The 23,981-nt window shown below is 31.4% G+C and overlaps 1 protein-coding gene across 2 annotated transcripts; it reads left to right on the top strand.

Annotated features, from left to right (window-relative positions):
• The first annotated feature begins 1,407 nt into the window (after positions 1-1,407).
• LOC143256272 (phosphatidylinositol transfer protein 2-like) lies at positions 1,408-23,721 on the top strand. Of its 2 annotated transcripts, none has more exons than XM_076513274.1 (8): positions 1,408-1,627; positions 4,824-4,910; positions 7,067-7,199; positions 9,285-9,488; positions 12,649-12,888; positions 14,983-15,426; positions 18,412-18,498; positions 21,429-23,721. In XM_076513274.1, exons 2-8 carry the CDS (start codon positions 4,833-4,835, stop codon positions 21,437-21,439), a joined length of 1,197 nt encoding a protein of 398 aa, XP_076369389.1. In that variant the 5' UTR covers positions 1,408-1,627; positions 4,824-4,832; the 3' UTR covers positions 21,440-23,721. The 2 variants fall into 2 exon arrangements, with proteins under 2 accessions (XP_076369389.1, XP_076369390.1); XM_076513275.1 differs by having other exon boundaries at positions 1,416-1,627; positions 4,824-4,886.
• Positions 23,722-23,981: the final 260 nt, after the last annotated feature.

The following is a 23,981-nucleotide window of genomic DNA, read 5'->3' as shown; positions in this document are numbered from 1 at the left end:
ACGTTATTTATTACTTCCTGTAACCAGCCCTGTGTGTTTGTTTCAGGAAATGGTTAAAGTAAGAATAGCATAGCGTTTAAACACACCATATATTATGTTTAGCGTATAGTTTTCCTCGTACTACATTTTACACCGTTACATTTTCATACATAATTCAGATATTATTTTAATTTTTAAATATGATTTTGTACCTTCCTCATATTTGAAACAGTTTTAACAGTAACGTATATCAAATACAAATATCACTTGTCTCTGCCACACGACAGTAAGGGTGGCTTAATGAGTTGTTGTTTTTTTTTATAAAAAACCCAGCCTAGAAATAATTGGAGAAAACACAGATATGCTAAATTCAAAATTTCCGAATGAAGTTCTTTTATGACAGTAGATCAAGCCGACTACTAGTGTTTTTGTGACTCCTAAGTAATATATACCATACTATTTATTTATTGTTATTCTTATCAACAGTATTGATTACATTAATGAACCTCATTAATCCTTATTTATTGCTTATTATTATTATTTTATTACAAAGGCTGTAAGTATTGATGACTAACCTAAATATCAAAAGTTGGCAGAACCTTGTGAGATATTATTAGGATTTTTCTCTATTTGAAGTTAAGCACAAAGTTACATAATAGGCTTTCTGCATTCTATCTATCACAGGTATCGAAACCAGGTTTCTAGTATTGCAAGTTCGCAGACATGCCGCTGTGCCACTTGGGGGGGGGGGGTATTACTGGGATTATGGCCCCAAAATATTGTTAACAGTGGGGGCGTGTGCATCGGATGAAACAACTCCTTTTATTTGTAGTTAATCACAAAGCTACACAGTGGTATCGAAACCCGGTTTCTAGCGGTATAGCAACTCCTTTTAATCTTTAAAAGTGTTTGGTTGTTTTTGAATTTCGCGCAAAACAACACGAGCGCTATCTGCGCTAGCCGTCCCTAATTTAGCATTGTAAGACTAGAGGGAAGGCAGTTAGTTATTACCACCCACTACCAACTCTTGGGCTTCTCTTTTACCAACTAATAGTGGGATTGACTGTCACATTCTAACACCTCCACGGTTGAAAGGGCGAGCATGTTTGGTGCGACGTGGATTCGAACCCGCGACTCTCAGATTACAAGCCAAACACCTTAACCCACCTGGCCATGCCGGGCCGCTTTGTAAGTGAAACGTAAGAAAAGTATATGTAATTAGCTATATTGATTATCAGGTTGATTTCTAGTTTATTTTAAAATATGTAACTTACTCTAGTCGGAAATTTAAGTTTATAAGTAGTTTAAAATACAATGCACATTAATTTAATCGTCATAAAGAACGAAAAAGTTATACTGAATGAAATAATGAATAATTAAAAAAACAATGAAATAATAAAGAGTTATTATGCATTTTAAAAATGTATCAGATTGTTCATAGATGACGCCACCATTAATTTGTAACTCAGTTTCCTTATGATGTTTTCCTTGTGCTTATTTTGGTTGCTATTTTATTTTTAGAACTTTAACCTACAAATGAAAGTAGGGTATTAACATCAAAATTCGTGTAATTTTGTACTATGTATTCTTCAAATACCACCTAAATTCTAAATATGAATGATTTGTGTTTGCAGGCTGCAACGTAAATGTGAGAAAATTTATAAATATTTTAACGTAATATTTTAAAAATTAATTTGAACTTGAAGAATGAGGATGTATGTTAATTGTTATTGTAAACTGTTGAGTATTTTAATTATTAGTTAAGTTTTATTGTAATTAACTATTTGTAAAGTACATTTTTTTACAGATTACACTTGACTCCTTGTTAAAGCACAGTGTATTGCAGAACAAGAATATTTGATTATATTTTTTTACAGTTTAAGAGAAATGCAGTAGTTCTCAAGTATTTATAATGACTTGATTATCATTAAATGAGCATTATCACTATAGCGCTCATGTCGTAAATCATAAAAATTAAAAAGGTTACTGAAATCTAACAAGGTGATAGTTTACCATCCAGATCACCCTACCTTTAATTACTTGTTCAGTGTAAAATATAGCCATTTTCGTTGAATGAGCTATTAAACAATGTGCTAAATAAATTTAACTTCATAACTTTGTAACATGCAGTCTCTAGTACTAGCAGAGAATTAATTATTTCCAAAGCATGTATTTATTTCTCCTACTTTATCATTTTGGTATGTAAATATATATATTTTTACTTGGTTCATTTAAATCCATAGTAAATTTTGGAACTTATAAAATGTTGCTTCTATTTCAAGGCATTGTAATGTTTTATAAAATATAGCCAAATCTTCAAGGCTCATTTACTAACTTAAATTTCTTAATTTGGATATCTGTGTCATTATAATATTTTTTGGCATATTTTTATCCTTTTTCTTACAAGTTGCCCCAAACTGATTACATTATTAAAAAAAGAGGCCTTCTCAATATTTTATACAAGGATTGAGACAAGGATTTAAATAACATAGTCTTCAAGTTTAAAATACTAAGTTTCACTTCCCTTTGGAATACTGTGTTCAGTTTTAGTGTTCTTATTCATATGGTGGAAAAGAAACTGATAAACATTTCTAAAAAAACATTGAATAAATATATTCCTCATAAAAAATCTTAAACAGTTTTTATTTTTGATGAAGGATTAAACATAAATTTATTCAGGTATTTCAGAAGCTCAGCTTTATGTGCTTCCTCCAGTTAAGATGGAGAATTTTCTTTAATAAACACTCAACATACTTTTATAAATTTCATAACTTGTGTCATTAATCCCATGTTCATGGGTGGAAGTCAAAATGTACATATCACGACCAATGAGGTATTATGTAGTTGTGTCAAAATAATCAACAGTTTGTTTTATTGTACATTGGTGATTTACTGACAGTTCATGGTAGATGAAAATAAGTACTAGATACAATACACAGAAATGCTACTAAAGGCTGTAGATATATGTTTACAAGGTTGTAAAGGCTAAGCAAACTGTGTGATGTACAAAAGTGCTTTTATTTTACAAATAAATATTGTCCTCTATCCCAACTTGTCAGAGTCACTATTCTCAGTTCGTACACATATCTTGAGTAAAAATGCTTTTTCTAACATGTGATGTATTGTTTACAACAGCCTTGTACATTTTACTAAACATTTGCCTCATTTAGTGTAAATACACATAGTAAATTTAGATATGTAGTCAACATCTCTATTCCAATATGGGCTCTGTCTAATGCACAGTCAGTGAAAGCTAATAATGTTATGATAATCAGGGTTAATAAATGCTTTTGCTTGAATGTGTCTTGTCCAATAATAAGAACAAAGTCTAAACTACCATCTTCTGTAGTGTGTAATGTTATTCACCTGTACTGTTGGTTATTTTTTTAACATCTGAATGAATGTTATTTGACTAAGTAAGAATGTGAGAAAAATTATAGTGCTATGAGTAATAAATATTTCTTTATTATCTAGTTTGTTTTAACAATATTACATGGAATGGAACAAAGTCTGTTTTTCTTTTACATTTATGTGTACCCTTTTCTTCCCTGCCAGTTATATCAGTTCTTATTTGTGATGTTATAAAAACACATAGGTTCAAGAAGTCTTGATAGAAATGAAACAGACACCCTGTAGCCCATGTGTTTTTGGAAGATGGGCCTTTATTCTTCAGGGGCTAACTGTTTTTATTCATTTGTGTCCATTTACATTTGATGTTAAATCTTAAGGTTATAGAGAATATAACATTTTGGAACAGTTTAGGACCTCTTGGTCCATATCAACTTTTCCATCCTTTAAATTAAATTAAAGTAGTAATAAAAAAATAATCTTAATTCCAGCCTTTATCATTTATATACTTATCAAGTTTTTTCATAAACTTACTGCCTCTACAACATCCAAAGGTAATCCATTCCAAAGGTTAATCACCCTGTTAGAAAAATAAAACTGTGTAGCTGAAAATGACTCCTACCCTGCATATTTGTGCCCCCTAGTCCTACTGTTCTCATAGTTAAAAATGAAAGAGGATGCTGTATCAACACTATCAGCTCAGTATCTTAAACACCTCAATCAGATCCTTCCTTTTTCAAGAGAAAACAATCTGACAGATTTAATTATCTCCTCATGTGGCAACCCGTCCATCCTGGGCACCGTTCTAATAACTTTTCTCTGAACCCTTTTCAACAATTCAGTATCTTTACTAAAGTAAGGAGCCGGGACTGAACACAATATTCCAAATATGGTCCAACTAATGACCTATACAATGAAAATATACCCTCTTTTAAACTTGTATTCACTATTTCCATAGATACAATCTAAAATTCTGTTTGACTTACCACAAACAATGGCACATTGCTTGGATTGTTTCCAAGACTGATCAGCTATTACACCAAGATGGCTGACCTTCAAAACACTGTTAAGGTTATTTCCATCCAAATTATATTTTATAATTCAAATTATGATAACCAACTGCATGATCTTGCATTTATTATACTTAAAGCCCATCTACCATTTATTCACTCAACTTACTAAATGATCTGAATTCTTTTGTAAATCAGCACCATCTTCTTCACACCTAGCAACACCCAAGACCATTTTAATAACATCTATAAATTTAAGTAATTTGTTGACCATTCCTTCATCTGTGTCATTGGTGCATATCATAAAGAGTGAAGACACTAAGGCTGAGCTCTGACCTGAACTCTGTACAAAAGTCAGTACGTAAGGAGAGACTGGGAGTTTGTTTTTCATGTAAAAAGTTTGTTAGAAGGTTTTGTTGATTTATAACTGGTTAGTAATATCATAAACAAATCTTTAATATTTTTTTTCTATATACATTTTTATAGCACAGAGAAATGCTGATCAAAGAATATAGAATTCCAACACCATTAACAGTGAAAGAATACCAGGTAGCCCAGCTCTATATGATTGCAGTAAGTTAAAACTTGTACTAATTAATATTGTACAGAAATTAAGATTAAACTTATAAGTTGGTGGTCACTGAATGACATTCAAGGAGAGCAAGTAGCTTGTCAGTCCACTTGGGCTCTTCCATTCATTAAACAGAAAAACAAAAGAAAAAAAAAGCCCTGAATGTTAACCCTTATCATTCAGATATTTATCAAGTCTTTTCTTAAACTCACTCAAATTTACCACTTCCACCATTACTAAGGAAACCCATTTCAACAATTTGTCATCTTGTTCGAAAAGTAAAACTGTGTTTGGATGAGTCCAATCTTGTTGCAATCTATATTTGTATTTGTTTTTCTTACCATTCTATAAGTATGAAAAAAAGATGATGGATCAACATTGTTGGTTCACTTAACAGTTGTAAACATCCCAATCTAACTCTTCTTTTATACAATCTCCGAGATCTTAAGACAACTTTTCCATCTTGAGTATCATTATGTTAGTCTTCCTTTAAACCTTTCATACAGTTTATTGCCTTTCTTAAAGAAACTTTTCATAGTCCTAAGACTATATTAGGTATAATACATAATAAGTCTTGAAAATATACTTCTGTATTGGTGAACTTCTGAAACATCCTAGGTAACATAGTATTTGGTTCTATATACACTAAGATCAAAGTATTTACAAGCACAAGGTAATGAATTCTGTACCACACGCCAGTTAATTTGGCATTTTAAGTCAAAATGCAAACCTTTTTAATGATAGTGTCTTGCTTGATGTAAGAAGATGCACACTTTAAGTTTATTGAACAAATGATAAATTGAATATCAAAGTAGCATATTAGAAATGTATTTCTATAGGGAAACATCAGCTTTATCTGGATTTTCAACATAATAATCTCTTCTACCAGATTCTTCATTTTCTGTTTTTGCATAATACATTTTTTAAAGTGTACTTATGTTTGTATATATGACAAAATTTTGTATTTTTCATTACTTTCACAGTGGCCTAGTTTGGAGTACATAGTGTAAATAGGATAAAATTGGCCATGCTAAGAGTACATAGTATAAATAAGATAAGCCATTGGTCATGTTAGGAGTACATGGTACAAGTTAGATAAATCATCAGTCATGTTAGGATTACATGGTATAAATAAGAAAAAAACATCAGTTGTATTTGGAGCACATAGTACAAATAAGAAAAACCATCAGTGATATTTGGAGCCCATGGTATAAATAAGAAAAAACATTGACCATGTTTGTAGTACATGGTATAAGTAAGATAAACTACCAGTCATATTTGGAGTACATGGTATAAGAAATTAAACCATCAGTTGTATTTGGAGTATGTGGTATAAGTAAGATAAACTGCCAGTCATATTTGTAGTATATGGTATAAGTAAGATAAACCACCAGTCATATTTGGAGTACATGGTATGAGTAAGATAAACCATCAGTTATGTTTATAGTACATGATATAAGTAAGATAAATCACCAGTTGTGATTGGATTACATGGTATAAATAAGATAACCATTAGTCATGTTTGGAGTATGTTATAAACCTTACCTCATTAATATGGCAGAAATTTTAAATGTTTTCTTTAATTTTTAACATTTATTATTGAGGTTCAAGATACAAAGAACAAACTATTTACTAAAATATAAAACAGTTTTGTTCATCAGTGGTGTATGGAGTTGTTGACAATTTAAATTAGAAACTTGTGTGTTTTGGCATAGAGAGAGCAGACTACAGAAAGTGTTAACTCTGTGTGTGTGATTTAAAAATGTGAAAACATTATGTGGTGAATCTTACAGATTCATCTTTTTTTATCTTTAAGAAAAAACTGGTTTTAGGAGTAAGTTATAGGCATTTATGAACTGTATACATATTGGATAAAATGAGCAAAGAAAAACTTTGTGTGAAAAAGTGGTTTTGTGCTGTTATAATTTACAAATAAAGAAATTCTAAAAAAATAAAAAATGGATTCACGATATATGATTTAAAAAAGTTTGAACTCGAAGAGAACATTTTTAGGGTCTCTGGAAGTTTGACATAAAAACTTATTAAATGTATCAGGCCTGATTAATATAACCTTGGGTATTGTCCTTCACCTTTGTTCCTCTTGTATAAATGGAGTTTAAATCCTAATAAACAATTTTTATGTTTCCGTAAAATACAGAGAAAAAGTCGGGAAGAATCACAAGGAGTAGGAAATGGTTTGGAAATCCTGGTTAATGAACCTTATTGTAATGGACCAGGGGGAAAGGGACAGTATACTTATAAAATTTACCATATTGACAGCCATGTACCTGGTGAGTGTGAAGTCCATTGTTTTAGGATACAGTTATTATAGAAAATTTAGAGTATAGCATAAAGTATACTAGAGCTTTTAATTTCATAAACCACTTGTTATAATTTTACTTGCTGAGGTGAAATAGAACAATTAGTGGTTGAATCCTAACCTGGAATCCATAAACAGGTCATTTTTCTCTTTGCTTTTCTGATAATTTTCTTTTTTATAATGTGTTTTATTATTTTTGAAGTTTTTAATCTTGAGTCATATTTATTTTCATGGGGCTTCCTAGAACTACAGCAGTGGGGTTCTTAACCTTTTAATTAAATCTTCAGTCTTTGATTTGAAACTGATGAATCTCTTGTTGATCCTACTTCTCACTGAATAGCTTGAAGACTAATTTGGATGCATATTTTATATTGCAGTCTAATACCTATCAATTTGAGCTTCATTCTTTTGATATTATCCTCACACCAGAGGGGTCTGTTTAAAATGTTTCAATTTTACTGTTTTTAAAATTCTTTGTGTAAGTTTTCTGACAGCATGTGTAATAAATCTCCTCTGTAGGGACGGTGTTCTTTGGAAGATTTCGTTCTCCCTTCTTACGGAATTTATATAATGAACATCATTGTGGCTGAAAAGCTCAATTTTAGTCTCGTCTGACCAAAGAATACTCTTCCAATAGGTAAAGGGTTTATTTACATGCTTTCTTGCATACCTCAATCGTGCTTCTAGATGAACAGGCTTTAAATATGGAGTTCTACGAGGATGGCATGCTTTGAACCCAAAAGAGCGTAACATGTTTGTAAATGTAGAGGTGCTTATTTCAACCCCAGTTTCCCTCACCAGTTTCTGTATGTCATCATGTGTTAAACGAGGGTTCCTACTAACTTCTCTGAGAACCTTCCTCTTGGTTCTCTCTGGAATTTTGGTGGAGCATCCAGAACGAAGGAGGTTAGCAGTTGATCGTGTAAGCTTAAACTTGCCAATTATGCTTTAAACAGTAGATTTTGGCCCATTAAGTTGTGTAGCAATACCGGAAAGAGACACACGAGACTTGTATTTTACAATAATTCAGTTTTTTAAATCACTGGACAGTTTCCTGTTCGCCATGATGACCAAGCAGATAATGACGGAGACAGTGCTAAATTACCGGAAGTACATTTTTTGCTGGCTAAATCCCAATAATTATGAACCCAGTGTCTAGTTCTGGAATGGTATAATGTAGTTTATTTGCCAAACTAAACAAAATTTTTACGGGAATATCAGTTTTTTTGCACATTCTGAACTGTACGAACACTTTCTGCTCCTCCTGTTTTTGGTTATTTGTTTATAAACAGTTTTTTGTTGTGTGATTTACATAAAAATTTATGAAGATGTGTGTTAGTATAATATTTATAATACACCATACTTCTATTAGCCTACTCATGATACTTTTTAAGTTACGAGCAAAAACAACACTCAGGATGCAGGGGTGCTAACACTCTGTTGTAATTGTAGCTTCCTTGGAAAATGACACATCAAAACTTTGTTGCTGTCTCTAGTGGATTTTTTCACTTCAACTTCTTTCATCTTATTTTTTACTGTCAGGCAACCACTTTTTCATATGCTCATTTTGACACCAATTGAACCTCTTTCATTGTTACATCCTTTGTATAAAGGTTTTGGCGGAACTTCTTGAGCAGTGCATTACATAGATTACAAACAGATTACTTTCTGAGAGTTTATAATTTTAACATTCCTCTTGTACACTTGTTAGAGTATTGAGAGTACCATTGAAACCTGATACAGTTATGTCCATGTTTTTATTTTGTTACTCATGCTACTGAGGTGGACTTGCATTGATTAAACATTATTTTTTTTTCTAGTACTTTAATAGTCAAAGTATGTATGTACCATTTTGCATTTGTTCTTTCTACATTTTGAATAATAGCCTTTTAAGGACAAATAAATATTCCTCACGGATATTTGAAACAGGGTATAGTTAGTATAAACATTTTCTTTTCTGTTGTTATTCAGAAAGCAATTAATGATTGAAAAATTGTTAAAATACTTATTAAAAATGTTGCAGAGGTTACATCTATTTTTTTAATGAATGTAACAGGATGGATCAGACCGTTTATCCCGACATCAGCATTGACTGTGAAAGAGGAAGCTTGGAATGCGTATCCATACACGAAGACAATATATACCTGCCCGTTTTTGGAAAGATTCTCATTGAATATTGAGACTAAGTATTTTGATGACACTGGTGACCAGGAAAATGTTTTCAATTTATCTCCTTCTGAGCTAGAATACAGAGAAATTGGTGAATACACCGATGCTTTATCTTGGTTTTATGTGTATTTTTTTCTCATGTTTTGCTATTTCACATTGTTCTGTATTTTTTAACAAAGAAAAACGTTTCCTGGTAATAACCTCAGTTAATCTTGGTTAGTTCTAAGAAAATCAGTATTGCCAAACAGGAGTATGTTAAAGGACACAAAATAAAATTAACATGTTGCTGTATATAGAAAATCATGGAAAATGTAGCAAAAAAAACTTTTTGTAAGACCCAAATGTTGTGTTAGAAATTCATTATTTGGACTTTTGTTTTAACATAATTTGTGAACTGTAGTAGTTGTACGAGACTGAGAGGTCCACCTAAACTTAACATGTCAACAATTTAAAGCAAGATGTAAAACATCCTGATACTCTAAGATGTTTTTACAGAATGATTCATCTGGTCCTTATTATTTTGATCATAAGCACCATCATATAGTAGTCATCAAAGATTATCTTTTCATCACTTATTTTGAAGACTCGTAAATGTAGGAATCCCATTGTACATGAAAACTTACTATATATCTGGAAATATACAACAGTTGACTTTTAATCAATCACCCAAGTAAAATTACTTGGAAAGAGTTACATATAATTGTCACTCAGTTTATAGTAGATGTTTTATTGTGTCACTTTTACAAGCTGATCAGACTAAAAGTTATTAAACAAAATTGTGTATGAAACCTCATCAAATTTTATAATATGATGCCTTGTGGCATCTAAATATAAAACTAGCTGTGTACTGAAATAGGAAACGTGGACTAGTGATGACATGGAACTAGCTAGACATTGAAACAGGAAATGTGGACCCAGTGATGACATGAAATTAGCTCTACTCTGAAATGGGAAACGTGGACCAGCGATGACATGAAACTAGCTATGTGCTGCAATGGGAAACGTGGACCAGTGATGACATGAAACTAGCTATGCGCTGCAACGGGAAACGTGGACCAGTGATGACATGGAACTAGCTAGACATTGAAACAGGAAATGTGGACCCAGTGATGACATGAAATTAGCTATACTCTGAAATGGGAAACGTGGACCAGTGATGACATGAAACTAGCTATACGGTGAAATGGGAAACGTGGACCAGTGATGACATGGAACTAGCTAGACATTGAAACAGGAAATGTGGACCCAGTGATGACATGAAATTAGCTATACTCTGAAATGGAAAACGTGGACCAGTGATGACATGAAACTAGCTATGTGCTGGAACGGGAAACGTGGACCAGTGATGACATGAAACTGGCTATGCGCTGCAACGGGAAATGGACCAGTGATGACATGAAACTAGCTATGCGCTGCAATGGGAAACATGGACCAATGATGACATGGAACTAGCTATGAGCTGAAACGGGAAAAGTGAACCTGCAATGACATGGAACTAGCTAGACATTGAAACAGAAAAGTGGACCAGTGATGACATGAAACTAGCTTTGCGCTGCAACGGGAAACATGGACCAGTAATGACATGAAACTAGCTATATGGTGAAATGGGAAACGTGGACCAGTGATGACATGGAACTAGCTAGACATTGAAACAGGAAATGTGGACCCAGTGATGACATGAAATTAGCTATACTCTGAAATGGAAAACGTGGACCAGTGATGACATGAAACTAGCTATGTGCTGGAACGGGAAACGTGGACCAGTGATGACATGAAACTGGCTATGCGCTGCAACGGGAAATGGACCAGTGATGACATGAAACTAGCTATGCGCTGCAATGGGAAACATGGACCAATGATGACATGGAACTAGCTATGAGCTGAAACGGGAAAAGTGAACCAGCAATGACATGGAACTAGCTAGACATTGAAACAGAAAAGTGGACCAGTAATGACATGGAACTAGCTGTATGCTGAAATGGAAAATGTGAACCAGTAATGACATGGAACTAGCTATATGCTGAAATGGAATATGTGGACCAGTGATGACATGGAACTAGCTATATGCTGAAATGGAATATGTGGACCAGTGATGACATGGAACTAGCTATATGCTGAAATGGAATATGTGGACCAGTAATGACATGGAACTAGCTATATGCTGAAATGGAATATGTGGACCAGTGATGACATGGAACTAGCTATATGCTGAAATGGAATATGTGGACCAGTAATGACATGGAACAAGCTATATGCTGAAATGGAATATGTGGACCAGTGATGACATGGAACTAGCTATATGCTGAAATGGAAAATGTGAACCAGTAATGACATGGAACTAGCTATATGCTGAAATGGAATATGTGGACCAGTAATGACATGGAACTAGCTATATGCTGAAATGGAATATGTGGACCAGTGATGACATGGAACTAGCTATATGCTGAAATGGAATATGTGGACCAGTAATGACATGGAACTAGCTATATGCTGAAATGGAATATGTGGACCAGTGATGACATGGAACTAGCTATATGCTGAAATGGAAAATGTGAACCAGTAATGACATGGAACTAGCTATATGGTGAAATGGAAAATGTGAACCAGTAATGACATGGAACTAGCTATATGGTGAAATGGAAAATGTGAACCAGTAATGACATGGAACTAGCTATATGGTGAAATAAAAAATGTGAACCAGTAATGACATGGAACTAGCTATATGGTGAAATGGAAAACGTGGACCAGTGATGACAGATGTTCATCAAAACATTTTTTTTCTTTTTTAGCAATTGATTATGTGCCATGGCAAATTAGACTCTTTATCTCTACATCAGTGCTGTCTGTGAAACAGAAGGAATACTTATTTTGGAAAGATTTTTATTAGATATTGCAACATAAAATTGAGTTATTTATACATTATTATCTCACCCCTCCCTCAATTATTCACAACCTGACTGACAGATATCTGATTTCAGAAAAATGGGTAGCCGACTTAATTTGTATATATGTCATTCATAAATAATGGAAACTGGTATACATATACAGCATTCTTGTGGTTGCTAAACATCTGATAAGATAAATGTATTGTAATAAGTACAAGAATTGAGCACAGTTTATAAGCAGGAAGGCACCAGCACTATGTTTCAAATCTGTGTAGTGCTGTGTGAACCAGTAATGATTGAAGATTAGTCTAAAAACCCTGCAGCATTTTATAAAATCTTGATTTAAGACTTTTTTCATTAATATAGATGTCATTGATATGGTGAAAGATCATCTCTATGGAAATGAATACAGAAAAGAGGAAGATCCAAAGCTTTATGTTTCTAAGTATACTGGTAGGGGTCCACTTTTTGAGAACTGGGTGCAGGAATACAGCGAAGCACCTGCTACCACTGGAAAAGCTATCATGTGTGTGTACAAATTGTGTAGAGTGGAGTTTAGGTACTGGGGAATTCAGGGCAGAGTTGAAAGATACATTCATGATGTAGGTATGTGAAAATACTGACTATAGATTTATCTAATCTGTTATTCTGATCTATAACTTAATGCTCAGAAATTCAGTCTAGTACTATTTTCCTTTGTTATTACAGCATCCTGAATTTTTCTCATTAGGTTCTAATATTGGCTTAGTACAATATGTTGTCTTTTCAGTGGTTTAAATTTTTATGTGCTCTCTTTCATTCTTTGAATGATTCTGATCCTGTTAGTGTGAAGAAGTTTCCAAGTGAGAAACAGATCTCTCATAAATTAATGTTCTACATTTCAGTTAATTTATGAAATGTTTCATATGTCATCTTTATTGAATTATTGATGTAGTCTTTCTTTTTTCAGTTTAAACACAATTTTTCTTAATTAGTATTGGGAAAATGCATTTATCATTTTTAAAAAAAATTATAAACTTGGCATATAAATATACAATATTTTTTTAAAAAACGACCATTTTTCACTTAATATTTTTGTTTTTTGAACTCGTACTGACATCAGTCTTAAAACTCATTTCTAAAGTCAGTCTTGCCTATAAAAACATAAGTGTTATAATTTTTATTACAACATGGAACTCTAGCCTCACATCTGAGCTTTTAATGAATTTTAAACGAGAAAATTATTTCTATTTTAATGCTACACTAATAAAGCAGTTTAGAATAGAACATAAACTCCTCATGGCTGAGTTCTTGTTACTGTGTGAACAGTAAGTGTTAAATTAAAAATTATAGAATTAGAAACAGGAACTTTGAATAATTCTAATGCTTGAATTAACTAGTAATAAAGTATAAAGAGATTTAGTGAATGCCCAAAAGGGGGGGAGACTGGGGTATTAGAAAGAAAAATATCTACTTTGCTGATTATGGCTAATTAGAATGTTAAATAGTTTTCCTATTTTACCTTGTTATTTAAATGTGCATTTTGCATTTTTTTTACCCTAAAACCATAGTTAACTTTTCATTTTTTCTTTACTTTAATCTCCCAAATGGAGACTTCAGTTTTCTGGGGATTCCTGGCTTCCTTTTTAATATTATGGAAAATTCCTATGATATCCACAAAGAAAACGAAGGTTCCTGGAACATGTGAATGGTGGGGTAGATCTAAATGAAATATTAATAGTTCAACGGTAAAATTAAATTATATTTTGATTAATATATTAATGTTAAGTCATTAATGTTTGGTGTATTTATCTGAATTTATATCAACATTAGGCATGATTTAAACTTTGTTTAATGTTACATACATGTGCACATATATATTTGCAGTCGTGTCTTTGTTTTAAAAAAAATTCACATCCACAGTGGATAAATTGTGTGCATGTTTGATATGGACCAGTTAAAAGTGATGAGGACTATTTTGAATCTCTGGAGGACTAGTTAGAAACTTTGCACATTTTAAATTTGGTGTAAATGTGTGACTATGGAATGAACTGTTAACTGGGTGCACAGGAATTTGTATCATCCATCACACTTACTGAAGCTGTGAAATGTTACCTAGACCTTTGTCCAATGACTCGAAAAGGATGGTAACATTGTTTAAAGCTGTGTTGGTTACCTTGGGTAAACATTGTAGAAATACATTATTCATATTCTTGGTCTATATTGTTACTATAGTGACTTGAAAACTAGGGGATGTAGCATGATATCTTGTTGCTGTGATCACCTTCAAGCTAGGAGGATGTAAAGAGTTGTGTTGTTGTTGCTGCCTGGCATAAGCTAGGGAGTAGCACGTCATGTTATTTCTGCAGCCACTTCCGAGCTAGTGAGTGTGTAACACATCATACTGTTACTACTGCCTGTCTTAAATTAGGGGGTGTGTGTGTGTGTTGTCACTGCTGCCTACCATAAACTAAGAAAGTGTAACATGTCATATCGCAACCACTTCCAAACTGGAAGACATAAAATTATTATAGCTTCCTTTATCAAGAAAAGTAGATTTTCTTTAAACCTAATTTTAGCTATTTTGTTTTGTCTTAAATATTTCCTGTTCTTTCCTCTGTTATTAGGAGATTAATTGCTTTGACAGAAACTGCTTGAAATAATTTAATTGTTTGTCTTTGTATTTTGTTTTGTTTTTACTTATGCATTGTTTCATTTTAGCATTGAGAAAGACTTTGTTGAGAGCCCACAGACAGGTGTGGGCTTGGCAAGACGAATGGTTAGGAATGACAGTAGAGGATATACGACGTGTGGAAAAGGCAACACAACTGTATCTTGCTAGGACTATGTCCATAACAAATAGACAAGATTCAGTAGAACAAGAATTTTATGACTGTTGTCCATCAGAGAAGGAAAAGACAGAGTCCCGTGATGTTAACTTAGTCTCATTAGATGATTCATCAAAATCTCTAGATAAGCCTTTCAACTTGAACAAACAAAAACCTGATGATAGACTATCAGTTGACTATAATAATACAGCTAAACACCTGACTGAAGGATTGCATTGTAAACTTTCTGAAGAGAAACAAACTACAGAAATACTCAGAAAAGACTCTGATGGAATGTATTCTCAAAATGGGTTAGAAATTTCTCAATGTGCTACAGGTAAGCTGTTAATATTTTGTATTCTTATATTTATATTGCCTGTTGCTAGTTGGATTTCTTACAATAGGTTTATTATTGTTATTTGTTTTATGCATATGAACATATCAGTAGATATTTCTTAAAATATACATTTTTAAAGTTATTTTTCACATTTTTTTTTGCTTTTTTTTAATTTTGTGAAGTACTGTGTTACAGGACTGTTGTTAAGATCCATGGTCGTCAGATAGAGTATATGACTGGATGTAGCAACATGGACTGTAAAAGTACAGATCCAAAATTATAGTAATAAAACACACTTAATCGTTTAATTCACTGTTATTTAGCAAATTGTTATTCAGCTGTCTCATGTGACTCTAAAAAACAGCTATAACTGTAAGAGTCCAATAAAGTAAAAAGTCTCGCTGGCTGTTAGAAGTTTCATGCATGCCACATAATAATGTATTAGTAACAGGGAGTAACATGTTAGATATAAGTTATCTAACAAACAAATAGAAATATATTTACATATGTAATTCATATTATTTCTAGCATTATACTGCTTGAACTAATGGGGATTCTATTTTTAGGTTCTTTTCAATACATTTAAGATTGAGAAAAAATCAGTTTAAAGTGTTTATTTCTGTGTTTACAAGTTGTCTAGGTACAATATTTATGAAAATTGATCACACATATATATATATATGATGAACTTTAATGTAATATTTAAAAATACAGTGGACAACGTTTACAAAGGCAAGTTTTTTATTACAATAGTTGCAGTTTTTTTTTTATCCCTGACATTGAGTTATTATCAGGTGAGAACTGTATTCAGAATGTCACTGTAATTGTATTTTTGGAATAATTGTTTAGCTCACTAGGCTCTCCACTAAACATTCATCACCAAAGGTTCAGCTGAGGTGGTTTGATTAAATTCTGGTGTAAGTTTTTCAGTTTATCATTTTCATTTGTTAGATGTGAAAGATCAGTTGGTATAGAACCATCAGCTTGTTAGAAATAAAGTGATCAAATTTTGAATAATTCAGTAGGTGAGTCAGTTAAGTGAAATAAATTATGATTTTGATGTTTCTTGTGATGATCTTTTAAACATTTGTCATTAAATGATCAGGAATAAAGTAATCTACAAGTTAGAGTGTCATATACAAGTGAAATGTTTTTATATTTGGAAGTTTTTAATTCAAACATTGCAATGTTGCAGGAGGTTTATAATCATTCTAATTTTAGATATATTCAATATTTTTCTAAATATTACATTTAGACTTACTATGATTTTTATAGGTAGATGAACAAGAAACACATCTTACCATTTACCACTAACATATTACAAGAACTTGTCAGTTCATCTGAAAATCACCAACACATCTTGAATAGGTGTTAACTTTATACAGGTCAAACAAATCTCTGCGCTGTAATAATACACACAACCAAATTTCTATCACTTACTCTCATGTCATTCATTAATGACCTATGGGTTCCACATGTTAGAGTTGGGCAGTTAACTTGATTAGTTAAAATCAAATCGATTAATGTTGTGATGTAATGATTCCAGTTATTACATTTTTTGATTATTCCAGTAATTAAAATATTACCATTGTAATTATATGTTAATTCCAGTTTGTTCAGCTCAATCAATTAATGCCACCAAAGTTATCAACTAATCAAACTTTTATTTTTGAATTATTCAAACTGTCCATGTAATCAAAGTAGTGCCATTATCTTTCTTTGTTTGTTAAATGGACACTACACAATAAACTATCTGTACTCTGACAATCACAGTTTATTATTTGTATTTTTTTAATTTGGCCAACTTATACAACAGTAAGTTATTGGTGAGCTCAGCAACTGATAAGCTAACTCCTCTAATTGCCTAATTCTACTACTTATTACATCGTACTGAATAATTGTTTTTTTTTGCCTGTTACAACACTCAGGGTAAATAACTGACCAAACACTTTTTTAGTGTTTTTTTAAAGTAAAATACAGCAGTACTTAATGTAATTAATCATAACATCAATGATAATGTTATTTACATTCTTATGTGTTACTCATTTGTTGTTAAGAATTCTGTAACCAACAAAGTCATGGATATCAAATGAATCAGTGCATGGGTTAGAAAAATGTGGTTAGAAAGGCTGTGGGATCCATTATTAATCTTAGAGTTAAATATAACCAAACAAAATTGGTCTACTTGTATTACTTGTGTGTATTATTGTAATTTAATTTATCGGTGCTCTTATGCTTTAACAATTTATCCAGACTCTGTGAGACATCGTTTGAAACCAAATTACAGCAGCTTATATTACATGTAATATCCAGATGCTGTGAAACATGGTTTGAAACCAAATTACAGCAGCTCATATCTGAAAGTAAAAAGTTGAAATCACATGTGATATTTAGAGTCATGATTGTCTTCATTTTAAACTCAAGATATACTCACTGCTGTGTGAAGCATCTGTGAAACTTGGGTTAATTGTAAATAGAAATTACTTCATAAATGATTTAATTCTGCATGAAGTCTTGGCATATTTAAAAAATTACTTAGCCCAAAGTTGGGCACAATTTTTGTGTAAACAAGAAACTATCTCCTCCACATATTCCCCCAGAAAAATGCATGAAACTACAGCTGAGTAAGACCAGCAAACTAATAGCGCTGTAACAGGTGAAAGTAAGAATATACAGAACGTTGGCCTCACATGGCTAAATGGTTAGGACCATTAGGGTGTTTTTATGTGATGGACAATCCCATCAGTAAAAGAGTAGCCCAAGAGTTAGAGGTGGGTAGTTATGACTAGCTGCATTTCCTCTTATCTTTCACTGCTATATTAGCAATGGCTAGCACAGAAATGTGTAGCTTTGTGCTAAATTCACAACAAACAAACAAGTACAGAATGTTCTCTGTTCATTTTACTACTTTATGATTTTTTGTGTACATTAAAAAAAGAAGTATAAAAATTTTGTGTTTAATTTTATTGTTTTATGTTTTACTAGAACACTGTGTATCCACAATTGAAAGTAAACAAAACGAAGACTTGAATCCTACATGCAGCTCAAGTGAAGAGTTTTTTGATGCCGAAGGTGGGTAACTGTTTACATTTTATATATCTGAATCAGAACATTTAGCTAAAATTGTGTGCATCATAATATTTAAATAGTGCTGCCTAATAAAAATATATATATTAACTCTTTTGCTACAAGTCAGGGGTCAAAGGCGATGCTGTCGAATTTGTTGATTAGCATTCAAAATTTGATTGAACAACTATTTTATGAATTTATGTCAAGTTTGGAATCACATTATAGATAATAATTATATTATATATCAGTTAATTTTATAATTTAAAAGTAAATATTAAAAGAACACCCAAATTGTGAGTCGTGGTATAGTGATGCCAAAATACAACTTCTGTAGTTTTGTACAAATTAGGATCTCAAATTACCAATATTAACAAACTAGAATATAAAATAAGAACCTCATATCCTTTTATTTTGCTAAGATATTGCTTATGTACTGAATGAAACACAGTAACACTGTTCACCTCTTTCCATTTTTAAAATGGTCCTTTATATAATCTCACTTCCATATGTGACGTAATTTGCTAATTGACTGCTCAGATTCCACTTAGTGGTTTTATTAGCCATTTTCATTTGTGAAAAGGCTGCCACGTTCTTCCAAACTAATATTTGAAGGAGGTAGGTTGCATTTTTTCCGCTCCAAGTTTAATATTTTTTTAAATCTAAATACATCTTAGTTACTAAGCTTTATAAATTATAATGGAATTCTGTGGTATCAGTATAGTTATTTACAATTTTTGGGTTATTCAACTGTATATGTGAAGCTTATAAAAATTGTGTTCAATACCTTCCATGTGCAAAATTTTAAAAGGCTTAGCAACCTATGTCCAGCAGCATCCGAGTTGAAATGTCTCAGCCAGAAGAGATAATCGTTTGCTTTACTTCTTCATTTATTATTCCATATAAATTATAAGTTTAATAATTTAATTTTATAATTGAAATGTGACTGTGTATTATGAAATATTAGTCCACTAAAATACAGTCAAGACAGGGTTAAGATCAGTTTTATAATACTGGATACATAACATGAGTGCATGTGCATCGTGTCAGTGCCAGTTATGTAATGTTAGCCAGGCATGACTGAAAGGTCAATATGAAATAATAAATATAAATATACACTGTTATGAGACTTAAGCTACTTGGAGTAAGTAAACATTTGTACTTTCATGTTATAATATGTAGTCATTCTAGCATGAAAAAAGTGTAATTTATATTTATTTCCTAATTTTTTTATGATGGCTACAAGGTTGGTCAAATAGCAGACCCCACTTAGTTAGGATATAGAAAATAACATAAAATATAAAGTCTTACTGAAAACAAACATTTGAATTCTATTTTGGAGGTTCTAGAGATTACACAAATAATATTTGAAACTTTTAGGATGAAGAATAGTTTTTTTAATCATAACGTGAAATCACTTTGCACTCAGACTAGTGACAAAACAGACTCAATATTTACACAAACATATCTTTAGTAAAATTATTTCATTAAAAACCCCTGATTTTTTGTATAGAAAAAAACTTGTAATCTGTAGTAAAAGTTCACCAAATTTCCTAAAGTTGTTGTAGTTAGTAGCACATTATTTTAATAATATTTAAAATTAGTTACATGTTTTATTTCTAACTACTACTTAATGTTCTATTTTTTGGCTGCTCATGTACTGCCATCTTCAGGGAAGTCATGAGAAGAAGTATGTATGATTGTAGCATTAAAATTATTTTATTATCTAATGAAAGAAATGGTAACTAGTTAAAGACCAATCTTAAATGGTTTTATAGGCTAGTAACCATGACAATAATTGGTAATGAACTTCCACAACCTTGCTGGAAATGCTATATTTTCAAAATCAGTAAATATACACTGATATTTGAGAAGTAGAATGGAGTATTGTGGTAATAATGTAAGTTATATATGTAAAAACAGCTAGTTTGGGTTGAGGAAATTTTTTATTTAGAGGAGTGAACAACAATGTAAGTTGGCTAAACCTACACAACTTTCTATAATTTACACAAAAACAAAATTACTTCCCACTTGAAAATGTTTACTCTAACATGTTTAATTCAAATGTTATAATATTTTTCATATGTAGATTATTTTGCACTGTTAGTATAAGTTGGCTGAACATCATTACTGGTGGGCTCAGCATAGTGCATAGTTAGTGTACACCCCTCCCCCTTTTAATACACACACACACAAATAACCAGGGGTGTATACTTCCTTTCTATAAACTCTTGTCACTTGAAAGCCCTTTTATCTCTGCTTACATTAGGTTACAACTGTCCTTTCTAAAAATCGCAGATTTGCCAGTGATCACAACATATTATTTAGATTACAACTGAAAATATAATTAATTTCAAGGGGTCTAATGTGGCCTGACAGTGAGGATGTTATAATGTGATAGTCAATCACATTATTGCTTGGTAAAGAGTAGCCCAGGCATAAGTTGATGGTGTTTTGACTTGCTACCTTCCCTCTGTCTATCGTATCAAAATGAGGGATGCCTACTGCAGATTACCTATGAATAGAAATTCAACAAGCAAGAACAAAATAGGTACTTCATTCATGAAACAGTACATTCTAATCTTAATAAATAATAATTTAGTTATGATCCATATTGGTAATTTGCTTTGGATAGAAGATAATTTTCATGTATCATCCAAGATTTCCAATAAATAACATTTCAACGTGGATATTAAAAAAATTATAAATTTTCTTTTTATTTATTAGTAGTAGTTAACTTCCAAAATAAGATTTACAATTGAATTATGAGCCATTTTTTAAATCAGTTTTGATAAGAGGGAATACAGATTTGAATGACACCATAAGTATACTAGTTAATAAATTACAAGTTTGTAAGCTGAATATTGCATACTAATGTTTAGGATGTCTAAAGAAAAATATGGTAAAAAGTTTTAACGTCATATTTTTATTTTCAGGTTCGTGGTGAAACGTTATCTGTCCATCTTGCTGACCAATAAGTTTATATTAGAATATTGATTTGCAATTATAATTTTCTAGCTTTCAATTATCAATGATATCTCAGCAATACAAAGTGTTCTTGTACACTTCTTGTTTACTGTCAGACCTGGTTCATCATGGTTTTTAGATTGAAATTTCCCGACTGTACCTAAGGTGGTACATTAGTTTCAGAACAGCTTGGTAAATTTTACTTAAAGCACAGCTAGAAGGTTCAGAGTTGTGTTTATTTTAATGTGTATATATCAGTGTGTAACTACTAAATAATTAATATATTCTGTTTTTATTATTAAAATAGACAAATGTTTCTGATATTGTAAAGATAAATGTATATATACAATATTTTATCCATGCATTAAAAACATAATGTAAACATTTAGTACAGCACTGTATAATAGAAAGGCATGTGGGCACTAAACTTTGTAATCTTAGAACTGTAAACATAATACAGTAAGTACTGTATTACAGAAAGTAATAGGAGTGCTAAATTGTATAAATCCACATACTTGATATAATATCGTAATCTTTATCAGTGTATATTGTAATACAGAAAGAATAGTTTTAACCTCATATAATATTATAAACAAAGAAATATTACTAAGATGTTATTAAAATCTCATTAGACTGTAGCTGGTTTTATCTCTTAATTATTCTGTAACAGATTCTGGATAAGTAATATCGACTCTGTGAGGTTTTTTCGTTTCTCAATCTTGGGTGTTTTATGCACAAAATGACATGTTTATCACATAAAGTAGCTGGAGTGGCTCTCTGTATATTTTATACAATACTGTGCTAGTGTTTAATGCTTTTTAGCTCTGTGATAATGCAGTCTTAATTATAATTTATGGAAAGTTTCCTAAAGTTATTCTTATAATTAAAGAACTTTAATATTTTAAATTGCTTTATATAATTACAAAACATAAAGAAGTTCAGTGTGTTATACAGATTAGTTGGTATATTCTCTAGGAGTTACTTTTAATACACTTATCATTTGTAGGTAATTTTTATCACAAATAATTTGTATAATGTACATTCCCTATGTTAATTCTAGTATCCTGTGTTTGTCAAGTGTTTTACATTTACATTTAGTAAAGACCTTTGTTTTATTTTTTTTCAGTGATATTTAATTTGATATTTTCCAACTTGAATACTTGGTGCCAGAAATGAAGACATTTTGTTATAATTTTGACTTTAAAATATCAAGTTTAATTCAAGTGTGTTAAGTTGATACAAAACTGTGATCCAGCTAAAATTAGCTTCCGGGTTAGATGTTAATACAGTTAATCATGTATTATTGGTGTCTCTTGGATTGGAGTTTAAAGACACACATGTATTACATAAATCCAATATATATAATAAAAGTTAGAACAGTAGTCATGTACTTTAAACAAGTCTTTTATTACATTAAACTAAATAAAACTAAGTTTGTGATAGTTCCTGTAACTTATAATTCAGACATTTAAATTTAGTATTAGCTTTTCCAAAGCAAATGTTTTCGTACAATAATTCTTGGGTAGTTATATGGCTTTCTCTTCAAACTCTGAAACTAGGAGTTTTGTACTTTAACTGCTGTTATTCAATACTTGAAGTATCAGTTATCATATTTAGTCTTAAAAATAAAGTCTGTACTTGGAATATTCTTGGATTAATATTTCTATTCGTAGTTTACTCAGTAAGATGATGCAGCTTTACTAACTTTGCATTTACATTTCAACTCTTGAATTATGTAAAAGTGAACACTGTTCTGATTTGTGTTTTTATTAATACAGATCCACATGGTTAAAATCTTAAATGAACATTTCTGTGTTGTAACTAATGCTTCAAACACTAACTCAAACAACTGGAAAAAAAATGGGTCTATAATTTAATACATCTGACGATAAGATAATAACATTAAAAGTATATACTCAGCAGTATATGCAATTCATAAATAGTTTTAGTTAATTGGTATTTGCTAATGATATAACAATTCAACTATTTTTAAGTAAAGATATTAGATTACACGAATGTGTTTGACTAGTTGTAATTTAAAGTTCTATGCCAACCTCATTTCAGTCTGTATTTATTTGATATGAACAATATGGAAATTATTACTTTGTACCTGTATGGTCATGATGACTAGGTATTTATTAAGCAATAATTAAAGGGTTATTTAAGAGTACATGTAGAGGGTGATTTAACTCTGTTATGTTGCTTGTACTTATATAAAAGTGTTTTAATATTTAGATGATATAATAAATTACTTTTTAGTACTGTGCCTTTTTGGTAATTGTTAGAAGTAAGACACAATAGTACAATCCAAGTACTAAGATAAATTTAATCACAGGATACAGAAGTCAAAGTGTAATCAAATACAAGGTTATAGGCAAGTTTCATCACAGGATACAGTTGTCAAAGTAATATCAAATACTAAGATAATAGGCAAGTTTCATGAAATAATACAGTAGTCAAAGTGAGGTCATATACAAGGTAATGGGCAAGTTTCATTAAAAAATACAGTAATCAAAGTGAGG

Source organism: Tachypleus tridentatus, chromosome 7 (assembly GCF_004210375.1).
Source record: "Tachypleus tridentatus isolate NWPU-2018 chromosome 7, ASM421037v1, whole genome shotgun sequence".
NCBI lineage: Eukaryota > Metazoa > Arthropoda > Merostomata > Xiphosura > Limulidae > Tachypleus > Tachypleus tridentatus.
This window is presented reverse-complemented; position numbering and strand designations above follow the sequence as displayed.

Coding starts and splice junctions, on each gene's coding strand:
- LOC143256272 (XM_076513274.1), top strand. CDS start 4,833: ATGCTGATCAAAGAATATAGAATTCCAACACCATTAACAGTGAAAGAA. Junction 9,489..12,648: donor GCTAGAATACAGAGAAATTG/GTGAATACACCG, acceptor TCATTAATATAG/ATGTCATTGATATGGTGAAA. Junction 15,427..18,411: donor AATTTCTCAATGTGCTACAG/GTAAGCTGTTAA, acceptor ATGTTTTACTAG/AACACTGTGTATCCACAATT.